The sequence below is a fragment of the Anomaloglossus baeobatrachus genome, chromosome 1, assembly GCF_048569485.1.
Source record: "Anomaloglossus baeobatrachus isolate aAnoBae1 chromosome 1, aAnoBae1.hap1, whole genome shotgun sequence".
Taxonomy (NCBI): Eukaryota; Metazoa; Chordata; class Amphibia; order Anura; family Aromobatidae; genus Anomaloglossus; species Anomaloglossus baeobatrachus.
The window spans coordinates 971,874,302-971,894,357 of record NC_134353.1 but is presented as its reverse complement, the minus strand read 5'-3'; the positions used below and the strand labels follow the sequence as shown (position 1 = coordinate 971,894,357).

The following is a 20,056-nucleotide window of genomic DNA, read 5'->3' as shown; positions in this document are numbered from 1 at the left end:
GGGTGCAGTACTCAGTGGTGCCTGACCAGGTCAGGGGTGCCACATTCCCCCTTAGTTATCACCAGCACATCCTCGGGATGCAAGACAACATTTAAAATCCATAAAAACAGTAAAACATCATAAAAGCATCATAAAACACTGTAAAAACCACCAGGTACCATACATCACCACCCTCCTCCCACAAGTCCGTTAACCCACCCCAAAACCCTCTCAGGAGGCAGGTCACCGGTCCTTTTAGCAACCAGGTCGGGGTCATCTGTTTCCCCAGACCTTTCCTCCAATCTTCTTCTCCTAAGGTCGGTGGTTGGAGTAAGCCCCTCCTCTCTGCTGTGCCGCGTCTTTGACCACTTCTGGCAGGATGTAGAGGCGGCTTTCTCCCAGTTGCACCGCGTTTTCGGCCACTTCTGGTCGGCTGTAGAGGCGGTGTTCTCGGTTAAGCTGTTGTTCTGCGGTGGAGAGCCAAGCCCATAAACAGGCATGCTCCCTGGTCACAGGCGAGCCAGGCTCCTAAACAGGCAGGCTCTGGTGGTGGTACCTCTGGGGTAACTATGTACACTGCGAGAGTTTGTGGCTATAGCCAGTTCATAGCCTAATGGTCCGTAGATAAAGTGCACAAAACCTGGTGCAAAGTGTGCTTAGTAGGGGTTCTCACATAAGTTCATGTGGGCACATGCTTGAACTTGAACGTTGCAGAACTTTACTTTAACTTGCTGTACTTTACTTTATTTCTTCACTCCTCTGTACCAGGGCTTTGGCCAGTGGGGCTTTGGCACCTGTCATTTCCTGTGTCTCTTTCGTCGTCATCTGTAGTATCTTCCATTGGTTCTTTGTCTTTGTCTTCATTTTCTCTATCCTCTTCTGTTTCTGTTTCTTTTTCTTGTTCTTGTTCTGTTGCTTTATCTTTTTCTTGTTCTGTTACTGTAGACTTTGGGGTAGGCTGGGTGGAAACAGCTGGGCTATACTCAGGATTTCTGGGGCATGGTGTTACATCTAATGCGTACCATCCGCGTTCTCCTTGATGTTTTGTGAACTCCACCAGGTCTCCCATATATAAGTTTCTTCCAGGCTGTCCTCTGGGCAAATGGGCTCTTACATCTCTTCTGCCGACAAAAATTCCTTCTCTGACACCAGGTGCAACAATGAAGCCATATCCCAATTTTAGGTTGAAATCTTCCACTATACCACAAAGGGGTCCTCTTTCTTGGTGACGGATCTTTCTTTGGTACTACTTATCTTCCAGATCTTTAGCGGTAACATCATACCGTTCTGGGGATTGTTGCATTGCGGGTTGTTTTGCTCTGGCGCGACGCTGTGCTCTGCTTGTGGGACGTCTCTTTGCTGGCACCTCACTGCTAGCAGGCTCCCAAGTAACATACATCCTTGGCATAAAGATGGTTAGCTCCTCACCTTCAGCAGGGGTTGGCGGTCTCTCTTCCCAGCGGGAGTACGGCAGCATCTCAGGCTCTGGGCCTCCTTTGCTCACACATGGCGCTGCATCCTCCTCCGATTGCTCCGGGGTCAGCTCCTCAGCCTCCAGGCCTCCCCTCCCCCTTAGTTCTTCTGAGCACTCCTCTTGCAGCAGTGCTGGAGATGGATTGTCATCAGCAGGCCAGGGTGGTGGGCTCTTTGCCGTGGACATTACCAGGGTCGCTCTGGATAAGCGCCTGGGGAGCAGATAACGGTCCACCATTTCCTTTGGGAACCGTGCTTCCATATCCGCCTTGAACTTTAGGTATTCAGGGTCTTCTCCCTCCAGCGAGGACAGGGAACCCGATTCCATAGGCTGGGGAGCGGTGTCTGCTCTGGCCTTACAGGCCGGGGTAGATAGCCTTGCGACCTTGTCTTGGCGGGCTGCGCCCAGCATGGCGGCGGCCTGGCCTTGGCGGACCGAGCCTGTCGTGGCTGCGGCCTGGTCTTGGCGGGCCGGGCCTAGCATGGCGGCGGCCTGGTCTTGGCGGGCCGAGCCTGGCATGGCGTGGCCTGGTCTTGGCGGGCCGAGCCTGGCGTGGCTGCGGCCTGGTTCAGCGTCACTCCTGTGGCATGGATGAGGTCTTGGTGGGCCGAGCCTAGCATGGCTGTGGCCTGGGTCAGCGTCACTCCTGCAGCGTGGATGAGCGTCGCTGCCGCGGCGGGATCTCGGCGGGCCTGGCATGGCGGCGGCCTGGCATTGGCGAGCCGGGCTGGGCGTCGCTACTGCGGCATGGTCTTGGCGGGCCGGGCCTGGCATGGTGGCGGCCTGGGCTTGGCGAGCCAGGCTGGGTGTCGCTGCTGCGGCGTGGTGTTGGCGGGCAGCACCTGGCGTGGCTGCGGCCTGGGTCGGCGTCGTCGCACCGGGCGTCTCTCCAGGGACCGCGGGCGTAGCAGTGGGGATCGAGGCACTCGCGCAGGTAGGGGCATCTGCTGACTCACCCCTCCGCGGCATCTTCGGTGTCCGGGCAGTCGCTGCTCCGCGTGTCGCTTGCCTCTCCGTCCACTTCTTGTGGGCCCAGGCGACTCCAGCCATCTCTCTGAGCTCTACGCGTCCTTCCCGGATCTGCTGCATCACCTTCGCCTCCAGCTTCTCACACCACTGGTTCAGCTCCCAGTCCCACCAGGCAGCGGAGCCTAGCTCTGGGTCACTGCGTGTGAACGCCATTTTCTCTGCACGATCTTCCAGCTTCACTTCCTGCAGCTCTCGCCACCTCTGCTCAGTTTCGTTTTCTGCAGACTGATAGTTTCCCACCGTCCAGGGACAGATCCGCCTCTCATCTTCTCTTGCAAGGTCAGAACGCTGCAGGGGTTCACTGTCTGGAGCTAGCCACACCTATTTGTGGGCGGTAACTTCTATTTTCGCGCGCTGCGGCAGTTTCTGGGTGCACTTTTCATGGTGGCAATATGGCGGCGCTTCAAACTTTTTAAGCAGACCGCCCAGGCACATGGTCACCTGTCCGAACAGGTCTAAGTCCTTATGCTGTTCGTGACGCCAGATGTGAAGCCCTGCAGGTGTGGTGTCGGTGCTGGTGCATTACCTTCAGGGACTCCATGTGGAGGAACAGTCTGGTCACAGGTAGGGAACCTTCCTTTAGGATTTTTCGTGACGCCACTCTCGGTATTTGCGGTCAGGGGACCGCCACTGCAGATTAAGGGCGTGCCTGGGGCTGATGGTGGGTGCAGTCAGTTGTAGTGGCCTCCCGAGAGTGAGGCAGGCCCCAGGGCCCTTTGTAAGTATGTGAAACCACAAGGCGCAGAATGACTCAAACACAGTCCAGGCAGTCTTTCAGGGTTTTTACTCACAGTTGATGGTAGGTGAGTAACCCGGGCGTAGCTAGGATGAACCAGGCTGGAACCAGGTATCCTTCAGGCCGACTGTTTGAGGGTGACCACCAACTCGCCTTCCTAGCCCTTTGTGTTTTGGGGTGACCCCAACTTGAAGTCCTGCTGGGATCGCCCAGGGAAGTTGCTGCTGCCTCTCTCCCCTCGTTTTGGCCTGTTTGCTTGTAGCCTGGACCAGGTCACTCCGGCTGCTTGCCTCCTGTGAACTGTGGGCCCTCACTTTGCTACGTGGCTGCGGACTCTGTGTGTGGTTGGTGGAGAGCATGCAGTGCCTCCACCGGCAGGTTCAGCAGGCCTAATAAATTAGGTCCCTGCTCTGGGTACCTGTAACCCGTGCGGGCAGGGTCTACCAGACAGTACCCTTAGTTCACCACCTCTCAGCCCTTGCGGCTCTGGGTAGCTTTTCAGGTGGCACTACCAGGTGACCGATCTCCCCCGTCGGTAGTCACTGCGCGGACGCTGTCTGCTTGTAACAGCCTGCAGGATCTGCTCCTCACGTCTGCTCTCACTGAGTTGCACTCACTAACTGGCTCACTACTCCCTCCCCTCTGTGCCTGCCTACGCCACCTAGCAACCATATTCTCTTACACACCCCTTGTGTGGACATAGAGGCCATGCCCCCTCCTGGATTCCCCAGGGCTCCCTAACAAAGGTAAATGTGGGAGACCTGATTACTATGCGCCTGTGATCACACCTCGGTCAGCCTTCTGGATTACCTGTATTGTACTGCCCCCAGCATGGGTGCTCAGTGGTGCCTGACCAGGTCAGGGGCACCACATTTGTATTCAGCCCCCAGAGCCAGCACTTTGTAGGTCCACCTTTCTGTGTCTTGCATTTGTATTCAGCCCCCAGAGCCAGCACTTTGTAGGACCACCTTTATCGGTCTTGCATTTGTATTCAGACCCCGGAGTAAGTACTTTGTAGGACCACCTTTCTCTGTTTTGTGTTCGTATTCAGCCCCCAGAGTCAGCACTTTGTAGGACCTCCTTTTTGTGTCATGCATTTGTATTCAGCCCCCAGAGTCAGCACTTTGTAGGACCACTTTCCTCTGTCATGCATTTGTATTCAGCCCCCAGAGTCAGCACTTTGTAGGACCTCCTTTTTGTGTCATGCATTTGTATTCAGCCCCCAGAGTCAGCACTTTGTAGGACCACTTTCCTCTGTCATGCATTTGTATTCAGCCCCCAGAGTCAGCACTTTGTAAGACCTCCTTTCTCTGTCATGCATTTGTATTCAGCCCCCAGAGTCAGCACTTTGTAGGACCACCTTTATCTGTCTTGTGTTTGTATTCAGCCCCCAGAGCCAGCACTTTGTAGGACCACTTTCCTCTGTCATGCATTAGTATTCAGCCCTCAGAGTCAGAACTTTGTTGGACCACTTACCTCTGTCATGCATTTGTATTCAGCCCCCAGAGTCAGCACTTTGTAGGACCACCTTTCTCTGTCTTGCATTTGTTTTTAACCCCCGGAGTCAGCGCTCTGTAGGACCACCTTTCTCTGTCTTGCATTTGTATTTAACCCCCGGAGTCAGCGCTCTGTAGGACCACCTTTCTCTGTCTTGCATTAGTATTCAGCCCCCAGTGTGAGTACCGTGTAGGACCACCTTTCTCTGTCTTGCATTAGTACTCAGCCCCCAGTGTGAGTACCGTGTAGGACCACCTTTCTCTGTCTTGCATTAGTACTCAGCCCCCAGTGTGAGTACCGTGTAGGACCACCTTTCTCTGTCTTGCATTAGTACTCAGCCCCCAGTGTGAGTACCATGTAGGATCACCTTCCTCTGTCTTTTGGACCCTGTCTCTCCAGCGTTGCTCATCTAGAGGGGACATTTTCGCCTTCTTCTTTGCACACGAGCTCAGTGGATTGGATGGAGACGTCTGTGATCCTCAGTTCTCACGTCTTGTCACTGATTCTTGGTGGAGTTGGGTCTGGACTGTGACTCGGCCGTTCACCTTAAGAGGGGTGCGACCTCCAGGGTGAGGGTCCTCCGCACCCCTGCTCCATTCAAGCTATGTGTCTATGAGCCCCGTCCGGGGTGTGTAGCACTTACTGCAGCCTTCAGAGTCTCCTCCATCACCCCTCAGCCGGTCACAGGAATATGCTCTGATCTAAACCCTCCATTGGAGCTCTGCCGGAGGTTTAGGGCCTCCCGGCTGCTTCTCTCATTAGTGTTAACCTTCTAGGGGTGTCGGTTTTGGTGGACGTCATGTCTTGATCTTGTAGGTTTGCAGTTGTCCCATACGCCTTCCATTTTTTAATGATGGATAATCAGTGGAGATGAGCGAACCATTGAAAGTCCAGTTCACAGATCTTTACCGAACCTCCCGCTGTTTGATGAACATACCGCGCCCATTGAATTCAATAGGAGGCTCAACTAATGTGTTGTAAAATGGTGTAGAGGTAAAAATAAAGCAGGACATACTTACCGAGTCTCCCCCCGGCTGTAACTGCTCCTGTGGCTGTACTTCCGAGGCCGCTGATTATCCCTCATCCATATTCACTGCTTTCCCTGCCCACCAGTGTATCTGATTAGCTGCAGTCAGACCCCGCCCCCATACAGCGTTTTGTTTGGAATCACAGACACTGTCTGCGGGTCGATATTGTTGTATAAAATAAATAAATAAAACTGGCGTAGGGTCCACCATCTATTGATACCAGCACAGATAAAGCCACGGCTAGAGTCTGCAGCCCCCATCCATGCACTTATCTTGGCTGTTTATCAAAATTAGAGGAAGCACATGTGTTGTTTTTTTTTCAATGATTTGAGTAAATAATTTAAAAATCGGCATACAGTCCATCCGATGTTGATACTTAGCCAAGATAAAGCCCAACAGCTGGGGGCTGGTATTCTCAGACTTAGGAGAACCATGCCTATTGGCCCCCCCAGCCTAAAAATAGGAGTTTGCAGCTACTAAAGATTACCGCATGCATTAGATGTGACAATCCCAGTACTTTACCCGGTTATTCCAGATAGCCCTGGTGTGGTGGCAATCAGGGTAACAAGGGATTTATGGCAGCTGACCACTGTCACTAAGCCCTAGATTAGAAATGGGAGGAGTCTATAAGACATTACTAATCTGTAAGTGAAAAGAAATATACACAAACAGCGAAAAAATCCTTTATTTGAAAAAAAAAAAAAAATCTCACGCTGTTTCACGATGATTCCAGTTCTGCTAGGTCTGAATGCATAATGCACAGCCATAGAGCAATGACCAGCCATTGTGAGCTTCAGCCTCAGCGATGAGCAGTGACATCACTCAGGATAGTTGCAGTCACAGCTAGAGGTTCCTATCGCCTTCCACCTGTGATCTCAGGTAACCTGACCTCAGGGAGCCTCAATTAACTCAGTCTCCTCACCTCAGAAGGTACCCTGAGGTCAGGTTACCTGCCGTCACAGGTAGAGGGCTTTGGGAATAAAATTGGGGGAAACCACAAGCCGGTTTTTAAAATTATTTATTTCATTTTTATTTTTTTTTGTAAAACGCTGCATGCGGTTCCTTTTATTGTGATGCACAGCCAAGTTAAACACACAGCTGGGGCTGCAACCTGTGGCCATGGGCTCTAACTGTGCTGGTATCAATAGATGGCGAGGTTCTACACCAATTTTATTTATTTTATACAATAATATAGATGCACAGACAGAGAATGTGATTCCAACCAATCACAGACACATTCTGGATGACTACATCCAATCAGAGACGCTGGTGGGCAGGGAAAGCAGTGAATATGGATGAGGGCTAATCAATATATAGGGGACGCTACGCCAATTTTGTTTATTTATCACCAGTGTAAGGACACAGACAGCAGTTGTGATTCCAACCAATGCTGTCTCAAAGGGTAGGGGCGTGGTCAAACGTCAGCCAATCGGAGATGCTGGTGGAAGGGGAAAGCAGTGAATATGTATGAGAGATAATTAACTTACTCTGTAAGTATGTTATTATGATTCAGTGACCGAGGAGGATCAGAAAAAGGGCAAAAACTCGTAAACTCAGAAAATAACCAGAGTGGCTGGAACCTTAACAGACTGCACACCTAATACTAATACTGACACATAACTAGAAGTAGCCATGGGATGTTCCTATGATGACCTAGTCGCCTCGACACAGCCGAAGAACTAAATATTCTTACAGAGAGAAATATAGAAAAGCATATCTTCCTCGGAGTAGTTCCCAAAGATATAGATAGCCCCCCACATGTAAAGATTACGATGATATAGGAAAACACAATACGTAGCTAGAGAACAGATTCAGCAAATATGAGGCCCAAACTATCTGCACAGGAAAGGATAGGAAAGAGCACTGACTGCAGCCGTAAAAACCCTAATAAATACCAGCACGCCTGAAAAATACTGGGCCTACACAGGCTCTTCCCCGCTATATCAGTACTCTGTGTGATACTGGGATCAAAGAAAAACACTGATATAGATGAGGGACTGAATTTTGTACCAAGCATGATAAAACACAATACATAGCAGAACATGGAGCAAGGTACACAGATAATCCCAGCAGGGAATAATCCAACTCCACCAAGAACTCCACACAGGTAAAATAACAAGAAAGTGGAAACCATAAGCAGAGGTACAAGACCAACTTATCTGAGAGTTCTGATAGACACAGTGAAAAGGGCTGGTTTCAGAATGTCCTTAGCACACAGGAGATACATTGAGCAGCAGCAAGGAACAGGAGGAAACTACTCAGTTATATAGGCCCAATCCAAATGGCCTGATTGCCAATTCTCCTCAGCTGTCTGGTTCCCATTTAGCAAGTCAACTGCACTACCAGCACTGACCACAAGAGGGAGCCCCAAACTGGAATATAATTCAAATGTATTCACAACATATGTACTGCTTTAACCCTTTCTTATTTTCTTTCTTTTACAGGGCCCTACACCATTTTACAACTTTTACAATTTAATGGGTTTGGCTAGGATTGACGATCAGATCGGCTAGGATCGACAATCAGATTGGTGATCTCAGACGGGCTGGGTGATCCTGAACTGATCTGATCCTTGGCAGGATCGTCATCTCGTCATGGGATGGAATTTGATTGAGTGTAGCTCATATTTTGGCTGGGTTTGGTCATCATGACCTTTCATTGGGCAGAGTTTGGTTGGACATGGCTTGTCATGAGGTCAAGATTTCCAGCATTTACAGAAAAGAAAAGTGATAACCGCTAATCTCAGAAAACAACTCACACTGCACATAATGTCTCTATAACCTCTGCTGTACAGACCAAATCCAGAGATTCTGGCTCCAGACACAAATACTTACACCTCATTTCCATTAGATTTGTATCTGTGGATTATTCATTTTTGCTTTCAGATGACTTAGAGGAGAATGATGCAGAGTGTGGGGACGTCATGTATGAGAATATCACTGGAGCCAATCCAACAAAGATAAGACCAGAACCATCAGCGCCACCGACTGGATCAGTGGACCAGCCTAGGACAGGTATCACAGTAATACCACATGAACAACTAGAAAAGTAATAAATCCACAAAATAGATATACACAACATTAAATACTGGTGCTACTTTATATTGCTGCATAGAAAATGGAAGGATATGAATCAAAGAGTAAGAATAAACAATGCATAGAAAGACCGGAGTGGAGGGAGGAATGTGCACATGACATGCACAGTGTTGGGGTGATATCCCCTGACTAAGCTCAAGGTGAAACACATATTTGGTGGCTCTTTCTTCTGGATGAACGATTACGCTAACCTCTGTAAAGGACATCTGTCCTGTGCAAATTACTCCTTGTATTAATTTTTAATGCAAAGATATAAATTAGTACCACAGTTTAATACTTTGCGTAATCTCTATTCTGGTGGCTTTACTGCTCATTTATATTTCTGAAATTCATTGCTTTTTAATTCAATTTCAATAAAAAGTGACATTCTTCGCTATGTGGTGAGCTCTGCACATAATTTGTAAAAGTATTCCTTAATTTAGAGTGCAAAAAAAAGTTTAAAAGCAATTCAGAATGTGGGTCACCTACAGTGGATATAAAAAGTCTACACGCGCCTGGTAAAATTACAGTTTTTTATTGTGTAATAAAATCCTACCAAGAAGAAACATTTTATATATTTTTTTACTTTTAGTGTTGCCCGTAATCTGTACAATTCAAAAGAAAAATAAAGGGAAAAATAAAGACCTAAAATACATCAGTTGCATAAGACTCCACACCCTTATACTAATACTTGATGATGTTCTGTTAAAAAATATACTCTTAAATATATTTTTCTTCAAATACGTAAAAGCGCATGAAAGAAAGGACTTCGAAAGTGTAAAAAATGAATGTATTTTATCTATTAAAAAAATGGTTGCCAGGGTTCAGTTACAGAAAGGAAAAATAATCTACTTTGATAGCTTACGCAAAGAGTTCATTTAGTCCATACTGATCAATGGGAAGTCTTTACCCATCTCTCTTTGGGTCCTGAATGGCAAGGCAGGGGGTGTCATCTCTTAGGCCGGACCGCGTGTCTTCATCTTGCAGCACTGGAGTCTTCTGACAGCAGGCAATGTGGAGGAGCGAGCGAGTAGCCCCCTCCATCGTGTATTATATACCAGCTGTTCAGTCCATATAGGGTGTTTAGTTGAATATAGTTCCATATTACGTAACCTTCTGGAAGCTTCGGGAAGGATTTATATATATCCTTCCATGTCAGTACTCAAGTATACTCAATATAGATATTTTAATACTTATTCCTTATAAAAACTTAATTAATAAACTATGCCCTCCAACATAAACAGAACTGTGAACTTATATGTCCTTCTATAAAATATTTGATAACTAGATGTATTAATTTTAATGTTTTTACAATTCCCCCTTGAAGCGGGTGGCGTAACCCCGAAAATTAATTAATACATCATTAAAATAACAAATCTTCTTTCCTTATTTGGCAATAACGGATTAATATCAATAATAATGATGAATAATAATTTATTTGCATTATTCATGTTGTAAGTTCAATAATATAATAATGTTGATTCCTGTTATGATAGGCCGTCACTGATCAATCATATAAAAATATATAACTATACTTCGCTAGACCTAAAAAGAAATGCAAAAAAACAAATCCGGTCACCATATGATGTCCTCTGAGTTGATGTCTTCTTATCTCCCATGTAATCTGGCATAAACACAGTCTCTTAGAAATAAATCCTTTGATAAAAATGAATGGTTACCAATTTATACAGTCCCATATTGTGTTTATCATTGTTTGATCAAAGTCCATAAACTTTATTTTTTATTACAAAGTCCATAGCCAATGTTGATAAACCACAGTTCATGAGTGTAGAAGAATATCAAAAGTCTTTGATGTCTGTGCAGTGTAATTTACATTAGTCACCTTTTATCCTCCATGCTGCCTGTTGTCAAATCCTGGAACAGATGTTAAGACATTCTTGGTCAGCACGACAGGGGTTAACTTTAACACGTCATTGCTCTTCTTAGTAACTTTAGGGAGGTCTTAATGCACAGACCATGTGTCATTGTCCATCCTTGAACCATAGGAGCACTATGTTTCTGAGGTGCAAGCACGGTAAGTGTATTTTGTATGTTACACAGTCTTATTTGAGATGTTACCTTTTGGACCTTTTGCAGAATCCCTTTTAACTTTAGGAAAATTATAAAGTCTTTTTATCTTCTGTAATCTTGATTGAAGACTTCATTCCCTAATCTAAATACCAAATATGGCAATAACTATCACTAATAAATGTCACAGCGTATCATAACTCTAATACTATAATACCATGTCATTATTATTATCGTAGAAGTATTAATATAATTGATACTTAGAATGATGTAATAATACTGCATAATGGTATAGACAATAGTATTCTCATGTAATGACCTTTTTTGTCATTGGTGCATTACCCTTCCAAACCCATAGGTGGCAATGTGTTGAATGTAACCAAAATATAATATAAAGTATGAAATAATATAATGTGTACCTATAACATGTATCATATTATAAATATGAAAGGCAACAATGTGGCTTTTAGTTAGATCATTTGTAAAATTATAAACCAAAGCAAATAACCTTTTAGAAAAGACTGGATGATTCCATCAAAACACAATAATACCCATTATAAATTATTATTGATTAAAAATATAATATATATTATTTGTAAATATAGGAAGGTAAACCTAGATGTACCTCGATCTTCCATCTTTATTACTCTAATTTAATTTATTTGATTTGTCTATTATTTATTAAATAACCTACTATAAGGAAATGTGTAACTATAAGTAATATTTCATCCTTATTGTGTTAACATACTAATATAAAAATAATGTATTACCAGGAAGTAAACAATTGTATATATTGATGAAGGAAGTATCTTTTCTTCCAAAAAATGGAACTTTTCCCTTTTAATATGATTCATATTTAATAAAGTAATATTCTTATATTAGATATTACTGAACTAAATATTGAAGTGTTTTCTCAATTGAGATATTTAAAATCTGAAGGAAAAATAAAAATTGTAGAATTAAGATTTTGATTAAAAATGTGAATATTAAATAATAATTAATATAAAAAATAGGAATAAAAGGAAAAATGAAAATCGGAATAAAAATAAAAATTGAAATAAAAATAAGGCCTTCTATGTATATAACACCTATGTCTTTAATAATACATAACCTTAATGTTACCAGTATCTTATAGGATTACCATACCTATCATATCAGCAACCTATAATTAAGTCATGTAACCTTGCAAATAATACACTTCTCTTAGTATATAAATGCATTATGATATACTTCAAATATATTTTTTATTCCCAATTCTTCCTTTGTACTTGAAATATTAATTATTAAAGTATCCTGTAAACACATATATTTATCAAATATAAATGTGCGATTGAGACCAAACCTCCCCCTTTCAATATCATGAAATATGATATTATAAAAATTAATATGTTTAGATTAAATTAAATTAAAATTTGTGTGGTATATCTTCAAGACCATATTATAAATATCACTTCCATATTTGAAAAGAAAAATGATTACCAATCTATGTATCAGTAAAAGAAGTGACTAGCACAAAAGATCCTAACATCTCTATATTAAAGAAATATGTCTAAGAATAAGATATATATTCTGTATAAATTCCTTCATTATTTATACTTATGTACTATAACTTATTTATTCTAATAGTATACATACATATATTATAACCTCGAAGTTAAAACAAAAATTCCCCTTTTTTCTTTTTTTTTTCCTGTCTGGATCCAAAGTACTTAACATTGACGTTAGCAGCTGCTCAAACAATCAATCATTCATAGACACATCTATGCACACAAGACTGTCATGGTTCTTTAACATATATCCACATAGAAACTGACAGACACATATCCCTTTTTTCCAATATTCTATGCGCATTTCAAAAATTATGTTACTAATTTGAAGTACTTCTCGAAAAAAACAAATTCCAATGTATTACATACTGTACATATGACCATGGAACAAACATTTATTATTAGCTTTAGTACCAAGTCACATGCTCTGGTTACATGCAAAGAACACCATTCCAAAACAGCAAGCAGTTTTACTACACTCCAAAGCTCAGATTACATTTCTAATAACTCTAAAGAAGATATATATTCATTAAAGAAACGTTAAAGCAATAATACTCTGGCAATTGGTACCTGAGAAAATAATAATTATTATTAATCGTGCTTTCGCGATTAACCTTACCCAATAAAATATATGTTACCTGATTGAGGACAAGAACATATGTATAAATAAAAAGTTAATACTTCATCAATCTGTTTTACTGATAAATTCTGAGGGAAATAAAAGAATAAAATTATTATCATATTTATGATAAAAATGAAACACTTAAAATTCGTTACTTTCTCTTATTATTTTATTTTAAATATTATTATTCATATACAGAGATCAAATTATTAATTTATAACATTAAACTATCATTTTACTAAATGAAAATATGACCTTGATTTACTATCACTACCTTTAATATATATATATATATATATATATATATATATGCATAGATTCACTGTATATGAATAAACATATTTATCAAACAATAAAATTAATTTACCCAGAAATCCACTTTATTTAACTGAAGACCATACCTAATTTTTTCTTCAAAGATTCGATTTATTAGATTCACTTTGAACTTATAGGAATCTCTGAACTTATGTAATTCAAGGTTTTCTCTTACATGAGAGAGAACGTCTCCCAGCTGTTGGTGGCTATCAAATTCTAACCCAGGGAGAGGATCTCCCCAAGACACCTGTTTCTGTCTTTCAAAGCTTTTACTCATCATTTGTCTGGGATCATCAATCCCAGTGACCGATCCCTTCACTGGAAACAAGGGTTTTTCCTGTGAAAAAAGATTTTTAGATGATAAAAATTGGGATGGATTGTATGGTTTGTAACACGTATGCAATCTCCTTCGAATTTCATACACCCTGTCACAGAAATATCTGGATCTGGGAGACACTGTTGGTTTTTCAGAATTAATCAATTTCTGTTTTGATTGACTTTGGCGACTTCTAACAAAATCGATAAATGTCGTACATTCGAATAGGGACTTTTTATTTAATGCCACCGCACAGGCGGCATTGTCAAGGAAATTAAATTTCTTGATGAATAAACGTATCATTCCATCCAATCTGACATTTGGAATGACCGCCCTATACAAACGTTCAAAAACGGACATAAATGAGAACGTACTCTCATTCTGTTCAATTTGTAATTCCTTCAACATCTCATAATTTGGATCAGATTCATTCCTTGCACAGAAGATGAGATTTTTCAGCCTTATGATATCGTTATCATTTGAACAATCAAATGTCTCATTGTCAGAAGACTTTTTTAATGCCAATTGTCTAAAGAACTGCTGAGGTATCCACATACGGAATAACTGATTCGTCTCACTATTGGTTAAATTTAACTTCTCAATGGAACTTTCAAATATCTCTGAATTTCTGCAAACATGTATTTTAGGATTATATGCGGGAATTAATTGCATATGTCCAATACATTTTTTCTAAGTTTAATCCCTAACTTAGCCTGTTCTATTTTTAGAAACTGATCGTCGCCATTTTCTCTCTGCACGTCTCCCACTCTGGCTCCTCCCCCTTCTGGCTTCTCTACGTCATTTCCTGCTTCTTTCCCAGTACGCTGAAAATCACCTTGACTATGTAGCACATGTCTGCCGCCATTATCAAAATTCTGATTTGAATTACAGTCAAAATCTGATTTATCATTTCCAACATTACAGTCAGAATTCACAATATCACTGACTGACATTCCAAGTTCTAAGCAGTCTTTGGATTTCTCTGCCACTGACTCACCTGACAATTCAGGTTGTCTATTTCCACCATTTTTACATTTTTCTACGATTAACTTGTGAAAATCATAGACTAAATGACAGACATTTCTGATTTTCTCTTTCTCTCTATTAAAAGACCTTGCACATTCTATACGTGAATTCTCAAGTTCACACTCCTCATAAAAGCGTAACCAAATCTCTTCCACATTAGAAATATCTGGATAAGTGAACTGAAGTTTACTTTGCTTAACATATGAAGAGATAAAATCCATTTTCTTACCTGAACTGATCAGATGATCTGATGGATGATCCTCTAAGACTTGATTCACCTTATTCAACATGTCCAATACTTCTTATGAACTGACTTTATCTTTCTTGCTCAAAAATACGTCAAAAATACGTCAAAAGTTAACTTCTGTGGCTTTACAAAGTCTTTAAAGTTCATTTAAAAAAAAACCATTCATGCAACTTGACTTATACGTATTTCCTAGGTTCTGCGTGATTTTTATAAATTGTCGATTCCTGATCCTTTGCAGGAGATACTTAAGATACTTATTACTTCGACCCCCCTTATGCAAAGAGAAGGAACAACAAAAAATGTAAAAAAAAAAATCACGAATAGCTGGCTCACTAAATGTTAAAAAATATACTCTTAAATATATTTTTCTTCAAATACGTAAAAGCGCATGAAAGAAAGGACTTCGAAAGTGTAAAAAATGAATGTATTTTATCTATTAAAAAAATGGTTGCCAGGGTTCAGTTACAGAAAGGAAAAATAATCTACTTTGATAGCTTACGCAAAGAGTTCATTTAGTCCATACTGATCAATGGGAAGTCTTTACCCATCTCTCTTTGGGTCCTGAATGGCAAGGCAGGGGGTGTCATCTCTTAGGCCGGACCGCGTGTCTTCATCTTGCAGCACTGGAGTCTTCTGACAGCAGGCAATGTGGAGGAGCGAGCGAGTAGCCCCTTCCATCGTGTATTATATACCAGCTGTTCAGTCCATATAGGGTGTTTAGTTGAATATAGTTCCATATTACGTAACCTTCTGGAAGCTTCGGGAAGGATTTATATATATCCTTCCATGTAAGTACTCAAGTATACTCAATATAGATATTTTAATACTTATTCCTTATAAAAAACTTAATTAATAAACTATGCCCTCCAACATAAACAGAACTGTGAACTTATATGTCCTTCTATAAAATATTTGATAACTAGATGTATTAATTTTAATGTTTTTACATGTTCCCCATGATTTTCTGATGCGTTCAGTCTTCTTGGGTCGGGGTCTATCACTTCTAGAATTGGCCATCTTTGCCCCCTCCACCCCATCTGTCAGACTGCGGGGGTCTACTGTGTACAGCGTCCTCTTCAGGTCACTGCAGATTTCCCCCTGGACTCGGGGCTGGGCTCGGGTTTGGCCACTCCAGAACCTTCATCTTCTTCTGGAGAAGCCGCTTATTGCTGATTTGGAGGTCACTCAGGGTCGTTGTGCTGAAAAGTGAAATTCATCTGCATATTGAGCTTTTTTGTATCAAAATTAACTAATATTTATTCTGTCCCTGTCCATAATTTCTTCCACCATTACTAAAGCCCCAGCTCCAGCTGCTGAAAACAGCCCCATAGTACAATGCACCCCCGACCTGTCATGATGCAGATTTGAGAAAGGTCAGGCATGAGCAAAAACACACAACAGCGGTTACACCACGACAAACGAGGGGTACACCGGGGACACTTTAACAACAGTGGGCCCTAGCGCTAGTGAGAGGGAAGATGGACACCTCCTCCACTCACATGCCGCTGTACCCTGCACTCCTAATCAGTCTCTATACAGGTTCCTCACCTGTCACCATGCAGGAACCTGAAGCCCTGAGGGACCCTACAATAGTCCTGGCTAGTGAGTGGGCAGGTGAAGGACGTTAGCCTCACCGCAAAATTACAACAACACACCAGGGAAGGAAGACAGACAGGGGGAAAACACCACAACAGACTGCTGTAGCTAGCACCAAGACTGCAGCCACCACAGCAACCTCAACACAGGGTTACAACAGCTCCTTCTTCTTCCAAGACCAGCATCCAAATGGCAAAGAGAAAAACCGGCACCCTCTGCTGGTAGGAGAAGGTATAAAATTGGACTTTAAGTTGTCCCAAACCAAAAACACCTGACCAGGGGTCAGAAGATGCTGGAAAGCAAACTGACAGGAAAACACATTTAATATTTAAGTGGGCTTTACACGCTACGATATCGTTAATGTTTTATCGTCAGGGTCACGTTGTTAGTGACGCACATCCGGCGTCATTAACGATATTGCAGCGTGTGACACTGACCAGCGACCTTAAGCGACCTCAAAAATGGTGTAAAACGTTCACCATGGAGAGGTCGTCCCAAACTCAAAAATCGGTAAGGGTTGTTTATCCAGGTGGTTCATCGCTCATGCGGCAGCACACATCGCTGTGTGTGACACCTCAGGAGCGAGGAATGTCTCCTTACCTGCCGCCGGCCGCAATGCGGAAGGAAGTAGGTGGGCGGGATGTTACGTCCTGCTCATCTCCGCCCCTCCGCTTTGATTGGCTGGCCGCTTAGTGACGTCGCGGTGACGCCGAATGTCCCTCCCCCTTGAGGGAGGGATTGTTCGGCAGTCACAGCGACGCCGCTGACCAGGTAAGTGCGTATGACGCTGCTGTAGCGATAATGTTCGCAGTGGCAGCGATCACACGATATCACATGGGCGACGGGGGCGGAGACTTACACGCTCGATATCGCTAGAAATTGCTAGCAATATCGTAGCGTGTAAAGCCACCTATAGAGTCAAGAATGGAAAGGACTCTCAAGTCCTGAATCTGTCACTAGTTTCACAGGGCAGAGAAACAGCAGTGACACCACCATGTCTCACTGTAGGTATAGTGATCTTTTGGGGATGCACAGTGTTGGCTTTGCAAAAACCATCCCTGTTGGATTATAGTCTCATCAAACATAACACCTTTCCCACACGCTTTCTTGGTTACACCGTGCCAGGCTTGGATTGTTTCTTTGTAAGAAAAGGCTCCTGTCTTGCCCCCCCTTTCCTCACAGACTAAATATATGAAGAATCAGGCCTTGCTCCAGCTAGTGTATGGCATGGGATGCGATCTACTAATGACCTTCGGCTCAAGCTCTGCTGCGATTTTGTGATCAGATCACAGGTGTGGAGAAGAGGGTGTGAATACTTTCTCCATCTCCTTGTTGACTGTCTCTGCGTACATCACACTGCAGTCAGATGACATACGAGTGCAGTGCGATGTTTCACACCCTCCATAGACTTGTATGGGTGCGTGTGAGCAGAGATTCAATGCCAAATGCAGCATGCTGCAATTCTTTTCTCATGCTGATATGGCATAAACATATTGCAGATGGACACTGCCAGATAGTTTTACATTGGAGAGAGTGCAATGTGATGTTTTATCGGATTGCACTCATCTGTGTAAACCACAAGTGAAATCGAAGCCTACTTGAGATTGTTTTCACGAGCAGGACACAACCAGAACTGTTGGGGAATTCCTGCAGCTCCTTTAATGTTGCTGTGGGTCTCTTAGTCTCCTCTTGCCTTTTCATCAATTCATGAGAGATGTCCAGTTCTCGGTAATGTCATAGTGGTGCCAAGTTCCTATCAATGTCCATGGAAGATCTAATGCTATGGGAATGTTTATACCTTCTCCTGACTGATCACTTTGCACAACGAGACCCTTTGCTGTGTTGTCAGCTGTTTATGGAGCAGAAAATGTCATTAAAATTCTCCTAGATCAGCAACAATTTCTATGGGGTTAATTAGATATAAATGACGGCGTCCGAGCTCCAATACCGTGTAACATGGGGAGAAATGTGATCGGTGATTCTGAGCAGTACAAAATAAGAATTAGAGAAGGGTGCTCACACTTATGCAACTTCATTATTTTACTTCTTTATTTTTATTTTCCTTCCAAAAATTATATCTTTTTATTTCTCAATATATTGGCACATATTATGGGCAACATCAAAGGAGGAAAAAGTTCTGAAATTATCATTTTTGGTGGGATTTTTTATGTGACTAAAATGTGACATTTTACCAGAGCTGCATGTGTAATGATGAGCGGGATGGCGTCCGTCACATGTATGTGTCATTTATTATGGGATGCTGTGATAGGACCAGTCACACATCTAAAACTAACGCACAGGCAGGAAGGAATACGGAGGTAGGACCTCTCCATACCCGCACTGCGCTCATGGAAAGTGGCCGCACCCCTGGTCCTCACAAATGCTGCCATTAATGCCACTTATCCCACAGAATGTAGATATGATGTCCCTATGGAAAGCTGGCGCTGGTGACCACCACTGACTGTTCTCTGCCCCCATTAGGACTATGGACCCGGCTTCGCCTCCTCTCGATGCTCCTCGCTCTGTTGTCGCTCATGTTATTGGCCTCCACTATTGGACTGACAGTAAAGTGTAAGTAATGTTTCCCGGGTGAAAAGATATAAATGGAGGGAGGTGTAAATGTGTGAGAATAACAAAAAACCTGAAAAACTTTCATTACTGAAAAGTAATAAAAGAGCGACAATAAGGGAACGAGCTGCACAGAGGTGACTCCTGTGCTCATAGCTCTGCTATAATAAAAGTGATGGGTGAATAGTGAAGTATTCAGGCCCGGATTATTTGTGCCGAATCATTTCTACTTTTCCTGTATTTGTATCTTATGCAAGTCAATGGGAAACTGGAATCATTTTCTGGAGGCTGCAATGGATGGAAAAGTGCTGATACTGAATGGGAACCACCTGGAGGAGAGGCCTGGACACACTGACCGCAGCCGGTCTCTGGGAATAATGTTGTCAGAGGGTTACACAGTGACAATAAAAGCTGCAGAACCAAATCTACATTGGGTTTTACAGGAAAAAATGTCCAGAAACTTTCTCTCCTGTTTAATGACTGTATATAAGGCAAAATAGAAAGAGAAAAAAATGCCTCCTCCGCTTGAACCTTTGTTCACATGCAGCGTTTTTGTTTTTGTAACTTGGAACACACTGCGCACAAGATGGCGTCTGTGGATCTTTATTTTCCATCCTCCCTCTCCATGATATCCACAGACTCATCATCTAGCCCTCAACCATCATTTTTGGAGGGACATCAGGAGTCCCTCACTCATACATTTTTGAGCACTCTCTCTCACGTACATTTGGGAGGGCGGCACAGTGGTTAGCACTGCAGTCTCCGGACACACTGCGCACAAGATGGCGTCTGCGGATGTTTTTTGCTTTTTCTCGTCCTCCTGCCTTCCATTTTCCTTGTGTTCTTTATTGTTGCACGATGTTTTAGGTTTAGGAGACACAGAATCCACAACCTGAACTTGTATACTGTATGTATTTAGTAAAGGCTTGATCCTTATATTATCCCTCCCAGCGCTCAGGCCAGGGTCAGTAAAA

The 20,056-nt window shown here is 42.9% G+C and overlaps 1 protein-coding gene across 1 annotated transcript in view; it reads left to right on the top strand.

Moving 5' to 3' along the window:
- Positions 1-20,056, top strand: part of LOC142302946 (uncharacterized) — a 101,946-nt gene that overhangs the window by 5,420 nt on the left and 76,470 nt on the right. The window contains exons 2-3 of the mRNA XM_075344052.1: positions 8,629-8,757; positions 18,996-19,085. Coding sequence (XP_075200167.1) covers positions 8,629-8,757; positions 18,996-19,085 — 219 coding nt within the window. The remainder of the gene's footprint in view (positions 1-8,628; positions 8,758-18,995; positions 19,086-20,056) is intronic.